Source organism: Balaenoptera musculus, chromosome 1, assembly GCF_009873245.2.
Source record: "Balaenoptera musculus isolate JJ_BM4_2016_0621 chromosome 1, mBalMus1.pri.v3, whole genome shotgun sequence".
NCBI classification, from domain to species: Eukaryota; Metazoa; Chordata; class Mammalia; order Artiodactyla; family Balaenopteridae; genus Balaenoptera; species Balaenoptera musculus.
In genome coordinates, this window is record NC_045785.1 from 11,981,332 (window position 1) to 12,001,772 (window position 20,441).

At 50.4% G+C, this 20,441-nt stretch overlaps 1 protein-coding gene across 1 annotated transcript in view; it reads left to right on the top strand.

The window, feature by feature from the left end:
- Window positions 1-1,332: 1,332 nt before the first annotated feature.
- The window catches only part of PLEKHM2 (pleckstrin homology and RUN domain containing M2), a 38,752-nt gene continuing 19,643 nt past the window's right edge, over window positions 1,333-20,441 (top strand). Inside the window, exon 1 of the mRNA XM_036852617.1 lies at window positions 1,333-1,518. Coding sequence (XP_036708512.1) covers window positions 1,459-1,518 — 60 coding nt within the window. The 5' untranslated portion in view covers window positions 1,333-1,458. The remainder of the gene's footprint in view (window positions 1,519-20,441) is intronic.

Consider the following 20,441-nt stretch of genomic DNA (forward strand, 5'->3'; position numbering starts at 1 on the left):
TGTTGCGGCAAGCGGGGGCAACTCTTCATCGCGGTGCGCGGGCCTCTCACTATCGCGGCCTCTCTTGTTGCGGAGCACAGGCTCCAGACGTGCAGGCTCAGTAGTTGTGGCTCATGGGCCTAGTTGCTCCGTGGCATGTGGGATCTTCCCAGACCAGGGCTTGAACCCGTGTCCCCTGCATTGGCAGGCAGATTCTCAACCACTGCGCCACCAGGGAAGCCCGGCAGGCGGATTCTTAACCACTGCAACACCAGGGAAGCCCAGAATTGGGGTATCTTAAGAATAAAAAGGACGACGATCATTTTACAATATATACATATATTGAATCATGTCATGCACCTGAAACTAATATGTTATATGACTCTATCTCAACTTTTAAAAAGCGGAAAAAAATAAATACAATGATATATATTGACAAAAAAAAAAAAAAAAGGAATAGAAAGGAGGGACTAATGGATGTATCAGGTATATACTTATTTGGGAACCAAATGAGTAAGTGAGCCAGGCAGGAGACTGAGAACTTTAAGTGGCTTCAAAACATGGTGAAATTTGGGGAGAGTGTTGTGTGGGGAGAAGGGGAATTGTTACGGTGGGTTTCAGGGCTGAGGCAGTGGGGGGCCCTCAGGATATGTGGACCAGCTGAAGAAGTGGTATCAGGGTGAGAATTGGCAGGGGCATCAGGACTGAAGATGAAGGTGAGGCGAAGAGGGTGTGTTTTGGAGGTGGGGAGGGGTACCGAGGACCCGGAGTGGCCTGAAAGTTTGGGACGGGGAGGTGAGGGTGGGGAACCGAGGAGTGGAGTGGCCAGGTCCTCTGGGCTGGTGAGGGCCAGGCTGGCCGGTGGGGACCAGTCGGCTGGGGTCTATGGGCAGGTCCGGGAGGGGGTCTCTGCGCTGCCAAAAGCCAAGGGGCCTGAGAGCCGGAGTCTGAGCATTGAGGGGTCTCGGGGACCTCGGGGCTAAGGAAGGAGGCGCTACCGATGGAGTCTGGGCCGTGGGGGTCTCCGAGAGGCGAGGTGTCCAGATCCCTGGGGTCCGAGGGGGCCTCCGGGGGCCCCGAGCGGAGCGGAGGAGGGCCTCCAGGGTCTCTAAGAAAGGCCGGGGCACCTGGGTCTGAGGGCCGACGGCGTCTCGGGGTCCCGGCTCTACGGGCGCGGGCGCGGGCGCGGCGCCGGCGTCCCAGCCAGACCGCCGGCCTTGGCGCCGCCCCGCCTGACATCAGTTCCTGCCGCCGCCGCCGCCGCGCACAGCCCGCAGCCTCTTTCCCCGCCGGCCGCGCTCCGGAGCCGCCGGGCCGCGGCGGAGCGAGGGGCCGGGCGAGGCGAGGGCCGGGCGGCGGGCGCCGGGCCCCGCGGCCGGCACGACGGAGCCCCCGTACGGCCGGCGGCAGCGGTTGCTGGCGGCCCCGGGGCCCCGGCGCGGGAAGCGGCGGCGGCGGGGCGGTGGCGGCGGCGGCGCCATGGAGCCGCGGGAGGTGAAGGACCGGATCCTGGAGAACATCTCTCTGTCGGTGAAGAAGGTGAGCGCGGCCTGCCCTCCCCGGCCCGGGCCCCGAGGCCAACCCGGCCCGCCCTGTCCAGGCCCCCGACCCCATCCAGCGCCCCCTTCTTCCCCCGGGTCGCTCGCGCGGGCCGGGGTCCCTCCTGTCACCGGGGCTCGGGACACCGCCCTTACCCTCCGCGACCCCGAGGACGAGGAGCCGCCGGGAGCCCCGGGATTTTGGAGGGGAAGCCCGGCGGCTCACGTGAGCGCCGCTGCCTCCGAGCTATTTTTAAAAAACAAAGTTGAGGTCAGCATCCTGGGAGCTTCTACAAGCCAGGCCCAGGGGCCCTGAGTCACTTAGAGGGGCCGCCGCCCGCCAGGACCCCCCACTCCGGGGGTAGCAGCAGAAAAGCTCTGGGAGGGCCCCACCTGCAGCGCATCCCTGGGTGGCATCGCTGCATCCTCGATCTCCCCTGTGTTTGCATCTCGGGAGTGGCAGTCTGGGTGAAGGCCCGTGATAAGCAGCTTCCAGTCTTCCCAGTTCTGGGTGACACTGTCTCTGGTCTTGGGAAGTTCCTTGAAAAATCTTGCCTAAGGATGGCAGTTTTGAAGAGGCTTATTTCAGAGCTTTGATTGAGAACCTAAAGTACCTTGCATTTTGGACAGTGACCTGTGGAACTTGGTGACACTACGGTGTATGGGGCTCCCTGCAGTAGAGATCAATGTCCCAATTCCAGGTAGAGAAAAAATATGACCTATTAAGGGCATGTAACTATATGTGAAGGAGTCAGCTTATCTGAGGAAGGGTCCCAGGTAAGGGGCAAAAGGTAGAATTCATATTCACTTAAAACCAAACCAGAATTGATAATCATTTGAGGAATATTGTTGGAATGTTTTCCTAATTTGAATTCCTAGTTCACCCGATAGTCTCAGAAACTATGAGATGGTGGTGGAGGCAGGGATGACTTGATGGGTAGGAGGAGGGTTATCAGATTGGTTTAATTACTTCAACAGACCAAAATGAAGAGAATTCATTAAATCAACCCTTATATTTGCTTTTTTAAAATATTTATTTATTTATTTTTATAATTATTTATTTTGGCTGCGCCGGGTCCCAGTTGCGGCACGCAGGATCTTCCTTGCAGCATGTGGACTCCTTAGTTGCGGCATGAAGTCTTAGTTGCGGCATGCATGCGGGATCTAGTACCCAACCAGGGATCGAACCCGAGCCCCCCCTGCATTGGAAGCGTGGAGTTCTACCCACCGGACCACCAGGGAAGTCCCAAATCAACCCTTGTATTTAAATAACCGTGTTTTCCCCCCACTTAAATTCCTCAAAAGCAACATAGGCAAGCAATCTTACCTTTCATAAAGATCAGTGTGGCATAAAAAGAAAAGTAGATTCAAAATGTGCTCTTACTAAAAGGTTCCTCTAAAAGTACAACTACAAGCAACATTGCAAACATCCAACGAAAGTTTTATTTAGTTTTCCTGAGCTTTGCTAATGCAATGGGGTATTATTTTTGCTTACTCAAGGAGTGTAGGATGAGCAAATAATTTGTTTAAAAGCAATCCAGGGATTTCCCTGGTGGTGCAGTGGTTAAGAATCTGCCTGCCAATGCAGGGGACGTGGGTTCGAGCCCTGGTCTGGGAAGATCCCACATGCCAGGGAGCAACCAAGCCCGTGCGCCATAACTACTGAGCCTGAGATCTAGAGGCTGTGAGCCACAACTGCTGAGCCTGCATGCCACAACTACTGAAGCCCACACGCCTAGAGCCTGTGCTCCTCAACAAGAGAAGCCACTGCAACGAGAAGCCCACGCACCGCAACGAAGAGTAGCCCCCGCTCGCCACAACTAGAGAAAGCCCGTGCACAGCAACAAAGACCGAACGCAGCCAAAAAAAATAGATAAATAAATAAATTTTTTAAATAAATAAATAAATAAATAAATAAGCAATCCATCTTTGGTAATGGAAGACAAAGGAAGACTGCTGACCTTTCTAATCTAATCTGGGCTGGTTATGGCTTCACGTAGGCCTCGTGTTTTATCTATAGATTTCCAACTTATAAATAAATGGGGAAAGTCCGGGTAGAAAGGGGGTGGACATGTGTGTAAGCATGAATCTTTTGAGGGCAGCGATCCACTCTGTGAACCAGCCTGCCATTTATGAAGGAGTTGGGTGTGCTTGACAAGATGCTTATCATTGGATGCGTTTGGACAAGGAAGGGTGCATCAGAAGGTATGTCGCACACTAGAAACTGGAAACCCATCCGCGGGTGAATCGCAACAAGAGGCGTGACTAGCGTCGTGGATAAGAACATGGGTTCTGGAGTCTGGTGGCCTGGGCAGAATCCCTGCCCTGCCAATGAATAACCCTGTAACCTTGGGTAGGTTCCTTACCCTCTCCATGCCTCAGTTTTCTCATCTGTAAAGCAGGGATGTTGTGAAGATTTGATGAGAGTATGTATGCACAGTGTTTAGCGTGGTGCTTAGCCCAGTCTTAATAAGCTGTCTTAGTCTCTCTGGGCTGCTGTAACAGACCACGATAGACTGGGTGGCTTGTAAACAACATACATTTATTTGTCACAGTTCTGGAGGCTGGAAGCCTGAAAACACTGAGTCCCAGCATGGTCGGGTTCTGGTGAGGGCTGTGTTTCGGGCTGAGTTGCAGACTGCTGACTTCTCCCCGTGTCCTCACATGGGGCGGTGGGGGGAGGGAGCTCTCCTGGGTCTCTTTTATAAGAGAATTAATCCCATTCATTAGGGCTCCACCCTCATGACATAATCACCTCCCAAAGGCCCCACCTCCTAACACCATTGCACTGGGGGTTAGGATTTCAACATATGAACTTGTGGGGGGACACAACCATTCAGGCTATAGCATAAGTGGTCACTTTTTCTGTTTGTTTGTGGTAGAGCCAGTTCCTCCCTTTCACAAGGTCTGAAGATGGCTAACAACCTTACCACCTAGACATTGCTAAATACCATTTGGCCTTGTTACCCATTTCCTTTGTATGTTGCGTTTCAGAGAACTATTTTATGATTCTGGCGTATGAAGGGCATTTGGTTTTCTGAGTCAGAGTATCTGCTTCTAATAGGAATTGGCTCAGCTACAGCAGTAGGCTTTGAGGGCTAGCCGTCTTGGGGTTGGATTTGACCTTGAACACCAATCCCTCCTAAATTTGTTATATGGCACCTTGAGAGCTGCTTCGCCTTTTTCGTCCATCCTACCGCTAGTAAAATGGTCTAACCGATCCTTTTATGAGGACGTTGCATGAAGAAAATGAGGTGTAATTTCTGCAAAAAAAAAAGATCCATGTGTATTAGCTAATGTTTGCAAAGGGTATTTGAGAACTTTTTATTGAAATAGAATATATCTACAGAAAATAGCATATACGTACACTCCTAAATGTAGAGCTGAGTGAGTTCTCACAAAGTGAGCACATCCACATATCCAGCACCTAGAGCAAGAAGCGGACACAGCCATCATCCCAGAAACTACACCCCCAAGTGCAACCACTGTTCCTAAGCAGCGTTGTTGAGTTCAGCTATTTTCACACCTAGATTTTGTGATGCTGAACATGTCCTGTAACACCAGTGCAGTAGCTGATCCAGGGAACCCGTGTTCTGATATGAAGGCAGGATTCCTGGGGGTTAGAGGGAATTGGAGAGTTTAATAGCACAGTTAAATGACAATGAAAACAATGAAAGGCAAGTGCCATATGAAACATCCCAGATGCAGACAATAAAGCTTGTGGTTGCTGATTTGTTAATAGCTAAAGAGAGACGTCCAAGTCAAAGAGTGTTGGCATTTTGAATTGGCATGTGGTTCTACTAAATAGCATCTTCTCCAGGGGAGGGGAGGCAGTGGTTTTCATGAGAGTTTTGTTTTGTTTTGTTTCTGAGGAGCGTGTCTGTTGCATACGCTTGCAGTCTGAGCAAAGGCTCTGTGCAGTGGAAGGCAGCCTCTGCCCTCCAACAGTTCATATATTGGTTGGAGGGAGGATTTAAAAAGTCACCAAGGCAAGGAGAAGCCTCAGAGAAGGCGAGCTTAACTGAGTCTTGACAAATTGGTAGAATTCAGAGACAGAGAAGAAGTGGGCATTTAAGATAGAAAGTAGTGGGCATTCAACATCCCCAAGGCAGTGGGGACGTCCAGGTGGCCTTCTGAGGACAGTGAGGAGACAGACCAGTCTCAGCAGTGTGGAGGGTTCTCCTCAATATGGCTGGAAGATGCTTTCCATGGAAGCTGCCCAGCACAGTGGATACAAATGCAGGTTACAAACGCAGGATACAAATACAAGTACACAGACCTCGATTTGGGTTTGAATTTGGGGTTTGTCACTGACCATGTTGACCCTGGCAAATCACTGGACCTCAATTAGCCTCAGCAGTCAGAACCTACTCATAGTCGTAATGAGAATGAAATTACAGGAGATGACACACTCAGAGCACTGAGTACAAGATCTCACACATAACACGGCCTGAATAAGGTATTAGCTACCATTAGCACTTGCAAGTGTCTGTGTGAACCCTGCCATTTTCTCTTGTGCAGTTTTCAAAGTCTTACACTACACTTCTCTGTTTCTTCAAGCTCATGGTTTGTCAAGACTTTTTCTTCAAAGACCAGATGGTGAATATTTTCAGCCCATGTGGTCTTCGTTGAAACTATTCAGTCCTGCCCTCGTAGCTCAAAAGCAACCACAGACAATCCATAGATGTAGCTGGATTTGGCCCGGAGCGACTTTGTATCTGTGCACAAAAATGTCCTCCCCAGGGTAGGCTAGGGATCGCTTTCAGAGAAGCTGGTGTGATGGCCAGTCCCATAGTTAACGACATCTCTGTTGTCACTGGGTTTTTGCACTATGTCAGGCTTGTGGAATGAATACGGACACTCGTAAATACCACTGGATGTGTGTCCATGTATCCTGTCTTTCAAAAACATTTACTGATCACCTTCCTTCTGTCCTCACTGTCCTAGGCCCTAAAAGGGTAGGAGTCTTTTAGGCAGATAAGCAAGGCTTATGAGCAAGGCTTAGGCTTATGAGCAAGGCAGATAAGATCTCTGGAGTGGATATTCCAGTAGGAGTGAAACTGTGCACCTCAGATTGGGACTGAACCCAGCCCAAACCCAGATTGGGACTTGAACCCACGAGGCTGGGACTTGAACCCACGAGGCTGGGACTTGAACCCGGCCAAAACCCACAGTCTTCCAAGTGAGATCACACACCTGGTCTCAGGACTTAATGAAGCTCAGGTTCTTGATGTCTCATCGCAGAAAGAATTCAGTGAGAGACAAAGTGATGGTAAGAAGTGGATTTATTTAGAGAGACACACACTCCACAGACAGAGCGTGGGCCATCTCAGGAGGTGAGAAAGGCACCAGGGTATGGGGGTTGTCAGTTTTTATAGGAGTGGGTAATTTCATAGGCTAATGAGTGGGGGGAGTATTCCAGCTATTTCAGGAAGGGGCGGGGATTTCCAGGAATTGGGCTACTGCCCACTTTTTGATCCTTACTGTCCATCTTGGAACTGTCGTGGCCCCTGTGGGTGTGTCATTTAGCGTGCTGTTGTAAAGCGTATACTGAGGTTCTGGGTCTAGTGGGCCATCTTGGACCCATTTGGTTCTAATCAGTTTATGTCATGTCCTCGGGCTATGTTATTCTTTCAAAGGTTGTGCCCTGCCTCCTCCCCTCCTGTTTCAGGAGGAGAAAGTGATAAGTTAGCAGACAAACCGATACAAAGACCTTCAGATTGTGATGTGTCCTGAAGGCCTCAGTAAGGAAAAGGTGGTGAGCTGGCAGAGGATCTGCTGCAGAGGGGGGTGGCCAGAGAAGACTTGCCAAAGAGGTGACATTGCTTCCAGCAAGGGACACTGGCTAGGATGAGAGAGTGAGACATTAGTCTAGGAAGACAGGAGTTGTTTTAAAAAAATACGCAAATAGCTCAGAAGTGTATAAAAGGAAAAGTAAGCGACCCCACTTCTCTGTCTCCTCAGCCCCAATTTGGATCCCCTTAAACAGGGTGAATAGATGTATATTGGTAAGGTAACCCTCCTTGAGAGAATGTTCCTAGGTCGGGACCACCTTCTCTCACCGAGGACAACCCAGGTCCCCAGCGCCCTCAGTCTGGGCGGGTTGCCCCACCGGGGTGGGCTCTGAGGGGCCTTCTATTTCTGGCCAGGCATACCCTGCGTTGAGCGGGGGTCTCCCGATCGGGGTCTGCTGACGCTGGTCTGAGAGCTGTTCAACCTCGCCTGGAAGTGCAGCTGAAACGGCTGGGTCCGGTGGTGGGCTTTTTGCCCCCATTTTTCCACTCCACCAGAGAGGTTAGATCTGCCAGTACATTAAAAATGAGCTAAGGCAGCTCTTTCCCAGAGAGGGCCTGGTAGTTAGATCTGTGTGGGAATTACACTCATCATTTGATTTCAGTCAATAGTTTTGTTCTCTTGGCTTCATGGAAAAACTCTTCAGAGTTTTAAAATCTTAAGCGTTCTGAAAACCCCTGATGACCTGAGTCACCCGGGCAAAGAGCTCGATAAAATAATAAATATCCACACACACATGTTATAAACAGAAGTGCTAAGGGCTCCGCCTCCCCTGCCCGAGTCCTGAGGTTGGCAGGAGCTGTCTCTCTGCTCCTCTCCTCTCTCACATCACGGAGGCTACCTAGAGAGGGATGTGAGGGGCCTGAGGGCCCCCAAGCGGGAACCACTTAGGTGTGCCCTTGACACCCCGAGTGACCCCACCCAGGCCCAGCATGAGACGCTGGTGGAGAACTGGTCACTGGTTTTTCTGAGCCCTGCCTGAGGTTTCCTGTGGTTCTCCTTTTGCAAGATGCTTCTCTGATGTTAGGGCTCTGTTGGAAGGCTGGTGACATTGTGGTGCGTTCCACCCCATCAGAGGACACCCCGGGCCCTCTCTTTCTCCGTGCCTTGGCTCTAGCATTAGGCTCAGCCACCTCGAAGGACCCCGTTTGATGACTGGAGGCCAGGCAGGAACAGGTCTGCATCAGGCAGCGGCAGCTCCGTTCAGTCGGGGTGGGCCCCAGCCGTCTGTGTAATCACAGTGGACACACGGAGTGTCGGAGGGAGCAGCGGCGATTCCTGCGGGTCCCCCTCAAAACTCATCCGGCTGGAGCCCATTGGGAAAAGAAATTTCCCGACAAAACTGAAAGGCTGCTGATGGCTGACAGAAACGTCAGGCCTAAAAACTAATGCTGAATGAGGGTGGAGTGGTCAAGATGTTTCCACGTGGCAAGAAAGGAGCTGGTATTCTGGGTGCGAGCATTGTGGGAGGAGAAAGCTGGCGTTTGTAGGTGCTGGGGCGGGGGGGCTCTGGGTGGGTCGTTCTCCCCCCCTCGAGTCTTCAGTGCTCATCTCTGGCATCAGGATTTGCCACCATGGCAAGGAGAGTGTGGTGCCACTGAGGCTGGCAGTGCCCTTATGTCCAAGGAAAGCAACGGGGCTTTTCCCCCTTGGATAAAAAGCTCTCCCAGGTGACCTTGATGCTGATGGAGCAGGGACCCCCCCCCCGCCACGGTACAAGGTGAAGTGAGCGACCCTGGGCCCAGAGCTCTCCTCCCTGGGGCTGGTTTGGGTGACCGTTCCTTTCCAGCCCTGTCCTCCTCCTCACTGCTGCTTACTTGATGTCTGGATGTCCTAGAACTTCCATTTGAGGCAGGAGAATAAGGACAGTTTCTGGGAGAGTCCATTTGGCTGGAGCTGAGAGTTTAGGTCATTGATCTGTTGGTTGTTATGACCACCTAGGGTGCCAAGAGCACCTCCTCTGTCTTTCTAGCAGAGCAACTGGTTCTGCCACAGAGACATTCTCCCATCTTACGTATTTGTAATTCATCTTTATTCCTTTTGCTGCTAAGTAGTCACAAACATTATAGAAATGTATAAGGAAGAAAGTGGTCCTTTCCTATAATCGCCCCTCGTCCCCGGCTATCTGTACTTAAGAGTTAGAACTAAAAGAGTCTAAGAAACCCAGTAACATGTAAGAGCAAGGGAAGGACTAATGGAAACTTGAAATCCACACTTAATTCAAAGTAGTCAACTTCTGTTCACACTTCACCCTAAGTTCTTTATTTTTGGTGTTACAGACTACTGAGGCGTGAAACGTCCAGACACGCTAACAGGAAGGGGAGTGATCATAGAAGAATCCTTACACGTAATGCACTCAGCACCTGCTGTTCACACGCACTTCCGCAGTCAGGCTCACAACAGACTTGCGGGATGGATCATGACCCCTGTTTAATACATGAGGGAAGTGAGGTTTAGAAAAGTAACTCGCCCGAGATTCTAACCCTCATAAGGGGCAGATCTGGATTTGAACCATGTTTCTCGCTCTTGCTCTTTCCATTTCTCTGAGCCTTTTGCATCTCCATCATGTCCGTCTGGAAATTATAACAGATAATCCATCCCCGCAGGTCAGTCTTGTGGGCCAGTCCGCTATAAAACCACCCGTTCATTTAACAAGTGGGTGCCTGTGTTGTGCCGGGCACCCTTCCAGTCACTAGGAATCAGCAGTGAACAGAGCCCACCAAGCCCCTGCCCCCTGGGGCTGACACTCTAGAAGGCGAGACCAGCGCTAAACAAATCACAGCGGATGAGGCGTGTGCCCTGCCCCAGGCCCTCCCACATGCCCTTCAGGAACCTATCCATGGTGCTCTCGGCACACTCCCTGACCCTGTATTTACACCTTCAGCTTCTAAAGTCTCTGACTGTCTCACACAGGCCTGGGAGGAGGCAAGGGTGTCCTTTCAACCTAAGTCGTGATTTAGACAGTGACTGGATGGCCATTTTCCTCAGCAATGGTATGGTTGTCTGGGTGGGGGAAGTACTCATGAGGTCACGTTGCAGGTACGGCGGAGGAAGAGGGGAGTGAAAGATGAACACAGAGCCAGTGGAGGCTCCCAGGCTTTGGAAGACTGAGTAAAATGAGGCTTTGAAAAACTCCCTCCCTCCTGCCCGCTGGTGCTACACACAGCACTGAATGTAGCGCTCAGAAAACAGGGCAGGGTTCCTGCCAGCTTCTGCTTCCATCGCAGCGGTACAAGGATGGAGTAGAATCCTGCCTGCGGCGTGTTCTTTCAGGCCATTGGTTGGCTTCTAGGTCTCTGGTGTTTGCCCAGGGACCTCTCGGGAGGGCCTCTTACATTTTTCCTCTCCACTCTGAAAGGACCCCTTGGTCCCTCCATCAGAGGTCAACCCTGTGCTGAGTTCAGAGGCAGAACAATTGTAGTACCTCGGGGCTGGGACACTCCCCTGCCAGGAAGGAGGAGCATTTAACTGCTTTTGGAAACCATATTCTGTCAGATTACCCAGTTACCAAGAGATCTGTGCCCAACTAGGCTAGTCCCCTCCTGCTGTCATCGTTCCAACACTCCAAAGAAAGCGCAAAAAATGAAATCCATGGATAATCCAAGTACCTGCTGTTTTTTTTTTTTCTTTTGGCCGTGCCACGCGCGCCTTGTGGGATCCTAGTTCCCTGACCAGGGTTTGAACCCGGGTCCCCTGCAATGGAAGCACGGAGTCCCAACCACTGGACCGCCAGGGAATTCCCAAGTACCTGCTCTTTTCAGCTTTTCCCCTGTATATCTTTCAACAGAGCTGCCAGTAAAGCAGAGAGCCTGCCAACTCCAGCAAAGAGGCTAGTGAGCAGTGATTTGGGAGGTGGGAAAGAAAGCTGTATAATTGGGTGTATTTAGTGGCAAATGAATGGTTAAGAAGCATTGATTTCACCCAACTTGCTTCAGGAACGGTGCAGGTCCATGGTAAACAAACAGCACACCCTTTAGGGCAACCCTACATGTGGTGGTGCCAGTCAGTCCCAGGATGCCACCAGTCTGGGCACAAGCCTTTCCCGGGTGGGGGCATTGGCTGCAGGACTGTGTTTTTCATGCCCACCGAGAAACCAGGCCCGTCGTTTCTGAATGGCAGGATCTCTGACTGGTTCTTGTGCAGAGGTGATGGCTGGGTTCTCTAGTTCTATAATCTACTATAGTTGATTGTCGTTGGGAATGAGCTATTTTCCAGGCTAAGGTAGGGTGGGATCTCAGGTGAGGGATTTTAAAATGAGGAGAATGAGTCAGAAACACTGCGGTTGCCTGGAGTTGGTGGAGCATTGGACACCCAGTGGGCCTTAGCTTCTGTGGACATTCTCATGTTGTCTAGGAAGGAAGTGGCTGAAACCTTCCCGACATCGCCCCCCTAAACTCCCAGCTCCCATTCGATAGAGCCCTGGGAGTGGCCCAAGACCCCTACTGCTCTGTCCTCCTCAGTAAGACGCTGGGATGAGCACTTTTCAGATGGTCACAGCAGGTGCCCCTGACATTCACTTTATCCCCAGGGAGGATGGAAGCAGACAGAAGGGGCTCCAGGAATAGCTACCTCTGTGGTATCTGAGCACACCGGGCCAAGACGCTGCAGTAAAGCACAAGGACCACTGGACAAAGCCAGGAGGTGCAGGAAGTGTCTTCACTTCCCTGGGCCCCAGCCTCCCAGACCCACGAGATGAGGGTTCTGGCTAAGTGATTATGTTTCTGATTTTCAGTGCATTCAGTGGTTAAAGCTCCATTCACTGAGAGCCTCTCCCTTGCTCACTCTAACTGCCCCCCACACCCTCCTGAATGAGAGGCTCCAGGAGAGGAAGACGGTAAGAGGCCCTCCCGAGAGGTCCCTGCGCGAACACCAGAGACCTGGAAGCCAAGCAACAGCCTGAAAAAACACGCCACACGCAGGATCCTACTCCATCCTCGTACCACTGGTGATTTCTAAGGGCTCTTACGCCCTTAGATTCTGAAATTCTTCATCCTGGCCAGCGCCCAGCCTTGTCTTCGATTCCAATGGAGAGTCTTTCCAGAAATGCTGTCGACAGTAGCCTTCCTTTCCTTGGATCATGTAAAGCAGGCATTATTGCTCTTTTTTTAAAATTAATTAATTTATTTATTTATTTTTGGCTGCATTGGGTCTTCATTGCTACGTGCAGGCTTTCTCTAGTTGCGGCGAGCGGGGGCTACTCTTCGTTGTGGTGTGTGGGCTTCTCATTGCGGTGGCTTCTCTTGTTGCGGAGCATGGGCTCTAGGCGTGCGGGCTTCAGTAGTTGTGGCACGCAGGCTCAGTAGTTGTGGTGCACAGACTCTAGAGCGCAGGCTCAGTAGTTGCGGCACACGGGCTTAGTTGCTCCGTGGCACGTGGGATCTTCCCGGACCAGGGCTCGAACCCGCGTCACCTGCATTGGCAGGCGGATTCTTAACCACTGCACCACCAGGGATGTCCCGGCATTATTGTTTTTAAGAAGCTTTGCTAAGATTTAAAAGAGTCCAGCCTGCCTGCCTTAGTATTTATTTATTTGTTTACATTTATTTCTGAGAGGACGGCTGATGAGCACTGGCCTTCTCTTCAGATCCACGAGAGTCTGTGTCTGAAGCCAGTGCGAACTACTGGTGCGGGATCAGGGTGGGGACGTTGATTCGGCGGTCGCACCAGCCCTTCTTTAGCCGTGTCTGCCATGGACGAGCCCTCATGGGGTCCCTCTCCCTGGGGGCGTCCAGGCATCAAGGTTTGGAGCCATCCTAACCCCAAAAGTAATAAATGGTATCACACAGCTTGACCCCTGCCTGTCCTCGGAGGGTCTGCCTCGGCAAGGAGAGCAAGTGTCCGCGAGGCCCGCAGGTGCAGCTTGACCCAGCAGGGCCCCCCCCCCCCCGGTGGCTAGAATTCCGAAGGCAAGGCGGGCAGAGGCCTCCCACTTCCCGCAGGCCTTGTCCCTCGCCCGTGCCGCACCCCAGCTGCGGCCGGTGAGAGGCAGCCCGGGGACGAGGTGTCCGAGTGGGTCCTGCAGCTCAGGGTGGCTCCGAGTTTGAGTTGAGCTCGTGTAACCGGGGCCATCATTGGTTTAATTTGTGAAAGAGGTGCTCTGAGGTGGGCTGGCGGTCCACCTCTCTCCAGCTGGGGTCTTTTCTGCTTTTGGATTTCTACTTCCTAGGCCTGCACTGGGGAGGCTGTTCTAAATACTCTGTCGTCTAAATACATCTGGTCTCCGTGGAGCCAGTAGAGCGGCTGCTGTTACCTGGCGACCTCCTCCCTGAGCAGCGGGAGAGTCTCCCGTGTCCTCTGTGTGCTGAGCAGGGATGGAGCGGGCCCAGCAGTGAGCCCCACGGTGGTTGGGCGGCTCACACGGGCATGTCGACAGCCTGGGTCTGTCCAGCCTCACAGACTCTCCTGCCTTTGTTGGGGCAGGGATGTTTCTCCTGCTCTGTAAACCTAGGCGTGCAGACCCCCCCTCCCCCCCCCCCCCCCCCAGTGCAGGCTGTGAGCAGAGTGAGATTTCAGGTCCCCGGCTGTTTGCTGAGCAGCCTCACAGCCTCTTTGGTCTCAGCTGACCAGGGAGAAGGAAAGGAGGGCACCTGGAACCAGCTCCTTTTCCCTTGGCCATTTTTAATCTTTCACAGCTGCCGTGGAGTTACCTATTAGGGACCAATTCTGGAAGGATTTCTTGGTACCGACCACAGAACTAGAAATTGTTTCATGGTTATGCATCCATGAGAGAGACAAGACCGAGAGGGCCCGGCTGTGGCAGCTCTGAGCGGAGAGTGGGACTAACCCTAATTAAAATGCCCTGAGTCAGGCATTTCTTGGCTTGCAGAAGCGTGCCACCCCCATGTCCCTGCAGCCACGGGGTCTGGCACAGTCTCGTGATGGCCAGTCTTCCCAGAGGGCTCAGCAGGGAGCACCGGCCTCCTGGCCGTGAGAGTCTGGGGTGAGCTGAACCCAGCTCTTCCTGGCCTGGGTGCCCAAGTGCACCCGGAGAACTGGGAACAGGGAGAGAAGAGCAGCTTAGCCAGTCCGGGTGTGGCCTGGGAGCATGACTTGGAGACGAGGCCTGGGTTCAAGGACTCTCAGGAAACCATGGCTTTAAAAACAATTTTTTTTTTAATAAATTTATTTCTTTATTTTTGGCTGTGTTGGGTCTTCGTTACTGCGCGCAGGCTTTCTCTAGTTGCGGCGAGCGGGGGCTACTCTTCGTTGAGGTGCGTGGGCGTCTCATTGCGGTGGCCTTCAGTAGTTGTGGCTTATGTGCTCTAGAGCGCAGGCTCAGTAGTTGTGGCTCACAGGCTCTAGAGCGCAGGCTCAGTACTTGTGGCTCGTGGGCTCTAGAGCGCAGGCTCAGTAGTTGTGGCTCGTGGGCTCTAGAGCACAGGCTCGGTAGTTGTGGCTCGTGGGCTTAGTTGCTCCACGGCATGTGGGATCTTCCCAGACCAGGGCTCAAACCCGTGTCCCCTGCATCGACAGGCAGATTCTTAACCACTGCACCACCAGGGAAGCCCTGCCTTTCTTGTTTTAAAATTTTCCTCACATGAGAATTTTTTCATCCTCCCACCATCAAGCTCACCAGCCCACCTGGGCTCCCATCTGTGGCCACCCCTCCCCTGGGCAGTGGATCCCACCCCGTCTTTCCTGTTCAAGGACTTGGCTCCTTTACTCCACCCCCATTTTCCTGCCACCTTTTTGGCAAAGCTGGTAAAAGGGGTTTTCTGTATTGCTGTCTTCTCTTTTTTCCTTCCTTCCTTCTCCTCTTCTTTTCTCTCTTCTAACCAAATTGAATAATAATTTTTACCCCATGTCATCAAACATCTCCCGTTTTCAAGTTCCAATTGCCTCATCAATGTCAGTTTACAAATACCTCATTTGCTTGAAACAGGATCCAAAAAAGCTCTGACTCTCCCTGGCGGACTCCTCCCAGGCTTTCTTCCCTACCTCTTCACCCCGATTGCTTTTCATCAAGGTTCCCGGCCCCTCCCTTTATGTGGGAGCGTGACCCGATGGACTGATCATTCCCTCCCTCTGCAGACTGTCTTCATGTAGCTTCTGGAGCACACACTGTCCGGACTGTCCACCTGCCTTGCTGCCTGTGCCTTCTCAGTCTAAAGCAGTGATCCTCAGCCCTGGCTGGGCATTAGAATTATCTGGGGAGTGTTACTAAGAAATGCTGGTTCCTGGGCCCCACCGCCGGAGTTTCTGCTCTGGTTGATCTGGAGAGGCGCCTGGGCCATTGTTCTTTTCCTCCAGTCCCCCAAGTGGCCCTGTTGTGCAGACTCGGGGAGGACCCCTGGTCTGACACTGCAGCGCCCTGGCTTAGTGCTCAGATGCTCCTCTCTCTGCATTCCTAAGATGATCTCATCCAATTCCACAACTTCAAATACCATCCAAAGGCTGATGGCGCTGACCTCTCTCTGAACTCCAGACCCATTTATACAACTGTCTCCTTGACATCTCCACTTAGATACCTGATAGATGTTTCAAACTTACCATGGCCGGTGCAGAACTCCACCTGATCTGGAAATGGCACTGCCATTCAGTTGCTCAGACCAAAAACCTTAGAATCATCCTTGGCAGCTTCCTTTCTCTCCTTCCCCACATCTAATCCATCAGCAAGTCCCTGGGGCACCACCTGCAGAGTAGCTCTTAAATCTAACCCTTTTTTGCTTCCACCGCTACAGCCAGCTCCAAGCCTCCATTATCCATCCGCACTGGTGATAGCCTCCCAGCCAGTCTCTCGGCCTCCACCTTGGCCTTCCAGAGTCCGTATATACACCACACATATGCTAGAGTGGCCTCATAACATACATACTGGATCATATTACATCCCTGTTTTCAGTAACTTCCAATAACTTCCCATCAAACTAGCAATGAAATGCCAAGTCTTTTACCACAGCCTGTACAGCTGCACATGATGTGGTCCTTGGCTGTTCTCTGAGCTCGTATCACTCACATCCTTGCCACACCAGTCTCCTTATGGTTGCCCCCTGCCCCAGGACCTTTGCACATGCTGTCCTAACTAGAATACTCTTCCCCTAGTTATCTCAGTAGTCATTTCCTCAGTGAGATCTTCTCTGACCCCATATTTATAACAGACCCTTGATCCCTGCTTTGTTTTTTTATAGCATTATTAATCCCTGGCACTATATTATATATTTGCATACGATTTACATTTTACAAGGGCAGGGACTTCTGTATAAGAATAGCAGCTGATGTATACATAGCGGGTGCTCAGTAAATCTTTGTGGAAATATATGAATCTTCAAGGCTCGAGCCTCCTCTTCTGGCCACTGCTGAACTGAGCATTGGACAAGAGACATCTCCTGGCCCAGCCTGTGACAGGTGTGCATTCCTTGTCACCTCTGCTTAAGGCTCTAGACCAGAGGTTGGCAAACTTTCTGTAAAGGGCCGGATAGTAAATATTTTAGGCTCTGCAGGCCATACAGCCTCTGTCTCGTCTACTCAGTTCTGCCATCACAGTGCAAAAGCAGCTGTAGATAATAAAAACAAATGGGTGTGGCTGTGTTTTAATAAAACTTTATTTACAAAAATAGGAGGTGGACCCACTGGCCATAGTTTGCTGACCCCTGCTCTAGATCCCTACTAATTCTGAAATTTTCAGCCTTTTCCCCAAATTTTCATGGGCATAAAGAAAACACTCAAAACCACTTGGCAGTCTGATCAGGAGGATGAATTTCTTCCCAGAAGTGAGGAAAGCTCCTCCTGGAGCAACTGTGGCTGATTTAACCAAACAGTACACTTCGTCTCTGCTGGGAAGAGGCCAACGTGGGGCAAAAGGATGGAGAGAGCAGGCAAGCTTTCTTCTTAAAGGAGCCGCACCAGCCTTTCTCCTCCATCCATCTTCCAAGAAGCAGAGCTGCAGAAGACACGGGTCTCATGTGCACCATGGGCTTTTTAGTTCCTGTGACTTAAAAAAGAGGGGACTGCGTTTCACTTTCTTGGGTTCTCCTACAACATATTAGAACAGCATATTAGAACAACACTTTATATACGTCATTCACTCGGGGATCTTGAAGCCAGGTTGGATGAAAAGACCTGGCTTTAAAATCTGCCTCTGCCACTTACTAGCTCTGTGACCTACTTTATGGGGTTGCTGTGATGATTAAGTGAAGAAGTGTTTGGGAAGTACGTCATCACAGCTGCTAACATTTATGAAGTGTTTCCAAGGCATCGTGCTGTTTGATAAAGAGCTAAGGTATTATCTGAACCCTCACACAACCTATAGGGCTGTAGAGCAGGAAACTGAGTTTAGAGAGGTTAAGTAACTTGCCCAAGGCCACACAGTGAGTGAGTAGCAGAGCCCACATTCAAATCCAAGTTGTCTGCCGCCTTCCTAGTGCACGTAACAAGCACTCAATAAATGACGGCTCTAATTACAGCCAGTGGTAGCTCCACCGGCAAGTATTGTGTGTAACTGAAGAGTAACTTGGAATAAAATTTGGCAATTGTGCTTCCAGGCAGCATTGTGTCCATTATCCTCATTTCATTGATTCGCTTGCTCAGGGGCCCTCAAATGAGGCCTCGATGTTTGCTCCCCTCCCACTTTCAGAGCCTGTGACCTTCCTGGTGCCGTGAGTGGCTCCTCGCAGCTGCCTCTCCATGGCGGGGGAAGAAGACTTCAGCTGTGCATCTTTATGTGGTGCTTTCTGACCAGCTCCCAGAGTGTGAGCTCAGGCTGTTGACAGAGCTCCTGAAATTCTTCCGTCACTGACTCAGAGACAGTCCCTTTCGCCTTCCTGCTCCTCTCAAGAACTGTGCTGGGTTGTCACATTGATTGAAGGTCTCCTTGTTCCCTGAGATAATGGAAAATTTTTATCAACCTGCTGTAAACGAGTGGTTAAAGAATAGGCTTTGGAACCACCTGCTAATGAGCTGGTGAACAGAATACTGGTTCTTGAGAGCAGAGAACATCACTGAGTCTTCTTTGCCCCTGAACTTATGTTTAGCTAAGTGGTGTGTTATTGGTGTGGCTAAGAATATGGGTTCACTGTTCCTTCTATTTATTTATTTATTTGAAGTGTAATTAACTTACAATATTATATTAGTTTCAGGTGTACAACATAGTGATTCGACATTTCTATTCATTATAAAATGATCACCATGATAAGTCACCATACAAAGTTATTACAGTATTATTGATTATATTCCCTATGCTGTACATCAGGGGTCCCCAGCCCCCGGGCCACAGACCGGTACTGGTCCATGGCCTGTTAGGAACCGGGCTGCACAGCAGGAGGTGAATGGTAGGTGAGCGAGTGAAGCGTCATCTGTATTTACAGCCGCTCCCCATCGCTCGCATTTCCGCCTGAGCTCCGCCTCCTGTCAGCATAATGGTGAGCTGTATAATTATTTCATTATATATGACAGTGTAATAATAATAGAAATAAAGTGCACACTAAATGTAATGCGCTTGAATCATCCCGAAACCATCCTCCTGCCCCCGTCCGTGGAAAAATTGTCTTCCAAAAAACAGGTCCCTGGTGCCAAAAAGTTTGGGGACTGCTGCTGTACATTACATCCCCGTGAATTATTTATTTTATGAATGAAAGTTTGTACCTCTTAGTCCCCTTCACCTATTTTGCCCATCCCTCTACCCCTCTCCCCTCTAGCAAACCACCAGTTTGTTCTCTGTAGCTATGAGTCTTTCTGTTTTGTTACGTTTGTTTGTTTGTTTTGTTTTATGGCTGAGTAATATTCCATTGTATATATACCACTTCTTTATCCATTCATCTGTCGATGGACACTGAGGTTTATTCCATAGCTTGGCTATTGTAAATAATGCGGCATGAACCGTCACCGTGGCTTCATTATTCTTAAGAATCTTGGCTAGGGGCTTCCCTGGTGGCGCAGTGGTTAAGAATCTGCCTGCCAATGCAGGGGACACAGGTTCGAGCCCTGGTCCGGGAAGATTCCACATGCCGTGGAGCAGCTAAGCCCGTGCGCCACAACTACTGAGCCTGCGTTCTAGAGCCCGCGAGCCACAACTACTGCAGCCCACTTACCTAGAGCCTGTGCTCCGCAACAGAAGCCACTGCAATGAGAAGCCAGCGCACCGCAACAAAGAGTAGCCCGCACACACCACAACTAGAGAAAGCCCGCACGCAGCAACGAAGACCCAATGCAGCCGATAGATAGGTAGATAGATAGATAGATAGATAGATAGATAGATAGATAGATAGACAGATAAAAGAATCTTGGCTAATGTTTACTGAGCACTCGCTGCTTACCAGGATCTATGCTAAGCCTTTTGCATGCTTTATATCATTTGATCCCCTAAACCAATAGACCTTTCTGCAATAATGGACTGTTATCTATATCTACACTGTCCAGTACAGTAGCCACTAGCCACTGAACATTTGAAATGGGGCTAGTGCAACTAAAGAACTGGATTTTTACTTTTGTTTAATTTTAAATTTAATTAAATCCAAATAGTCACATGTAGCTAGTGGCTACTGTATTGGACAGCTCAGCTCTAAACAATCTTTTGAATCCATTTTACAAATGAGAAAAAAGTGAGGGTCAGAGGGTTAAGTAATTTGCCAAAGGTACTCAGCTCTATAGAAGCAGAGCCAGTCTTTGGACCCATGTTTCCTGTCCAGAGCCCTTGCTCTTCACCACCATGTTATACACTCTTTCTATTATACTTTTTGCAGAAATTGTCTCCTGGTTAATTGTCTCCTGGTTACAGACTGTTTCCTAACTCTTAGTACCACGTGTATGTATGCAGCCTCTCCCCTTCAAATGTGCAAGACCTATCCAGAGAAAGCTGGAAAACTTACCAAAGGATGTAAAAGAAGACATGCTTAAATGGAAAAAAAAATTCCATGTTCCTGGATGGAAAGACTCAGTTTTGCAAAAATACCATTACTCCTCCAAATAATCTCTGGATTCAGTATAATTCGCCTCCAAATCCAGAAAGTAATTGTAATGAAATGTTATTCTAAAAGAATGTGCCAGAATAGTCAAAACAGTTTTGAAAAAGAATGCTTGGGGAATGGGGTGGCCTCATTCTGTCCATATCAAAATGTTGAATAAAGTGAAAATACTTAGAAGTAGGGGACCGGCAGTGGAAGAAACAATCGATCAATTAAACAAAATAGTCTAGAAAAA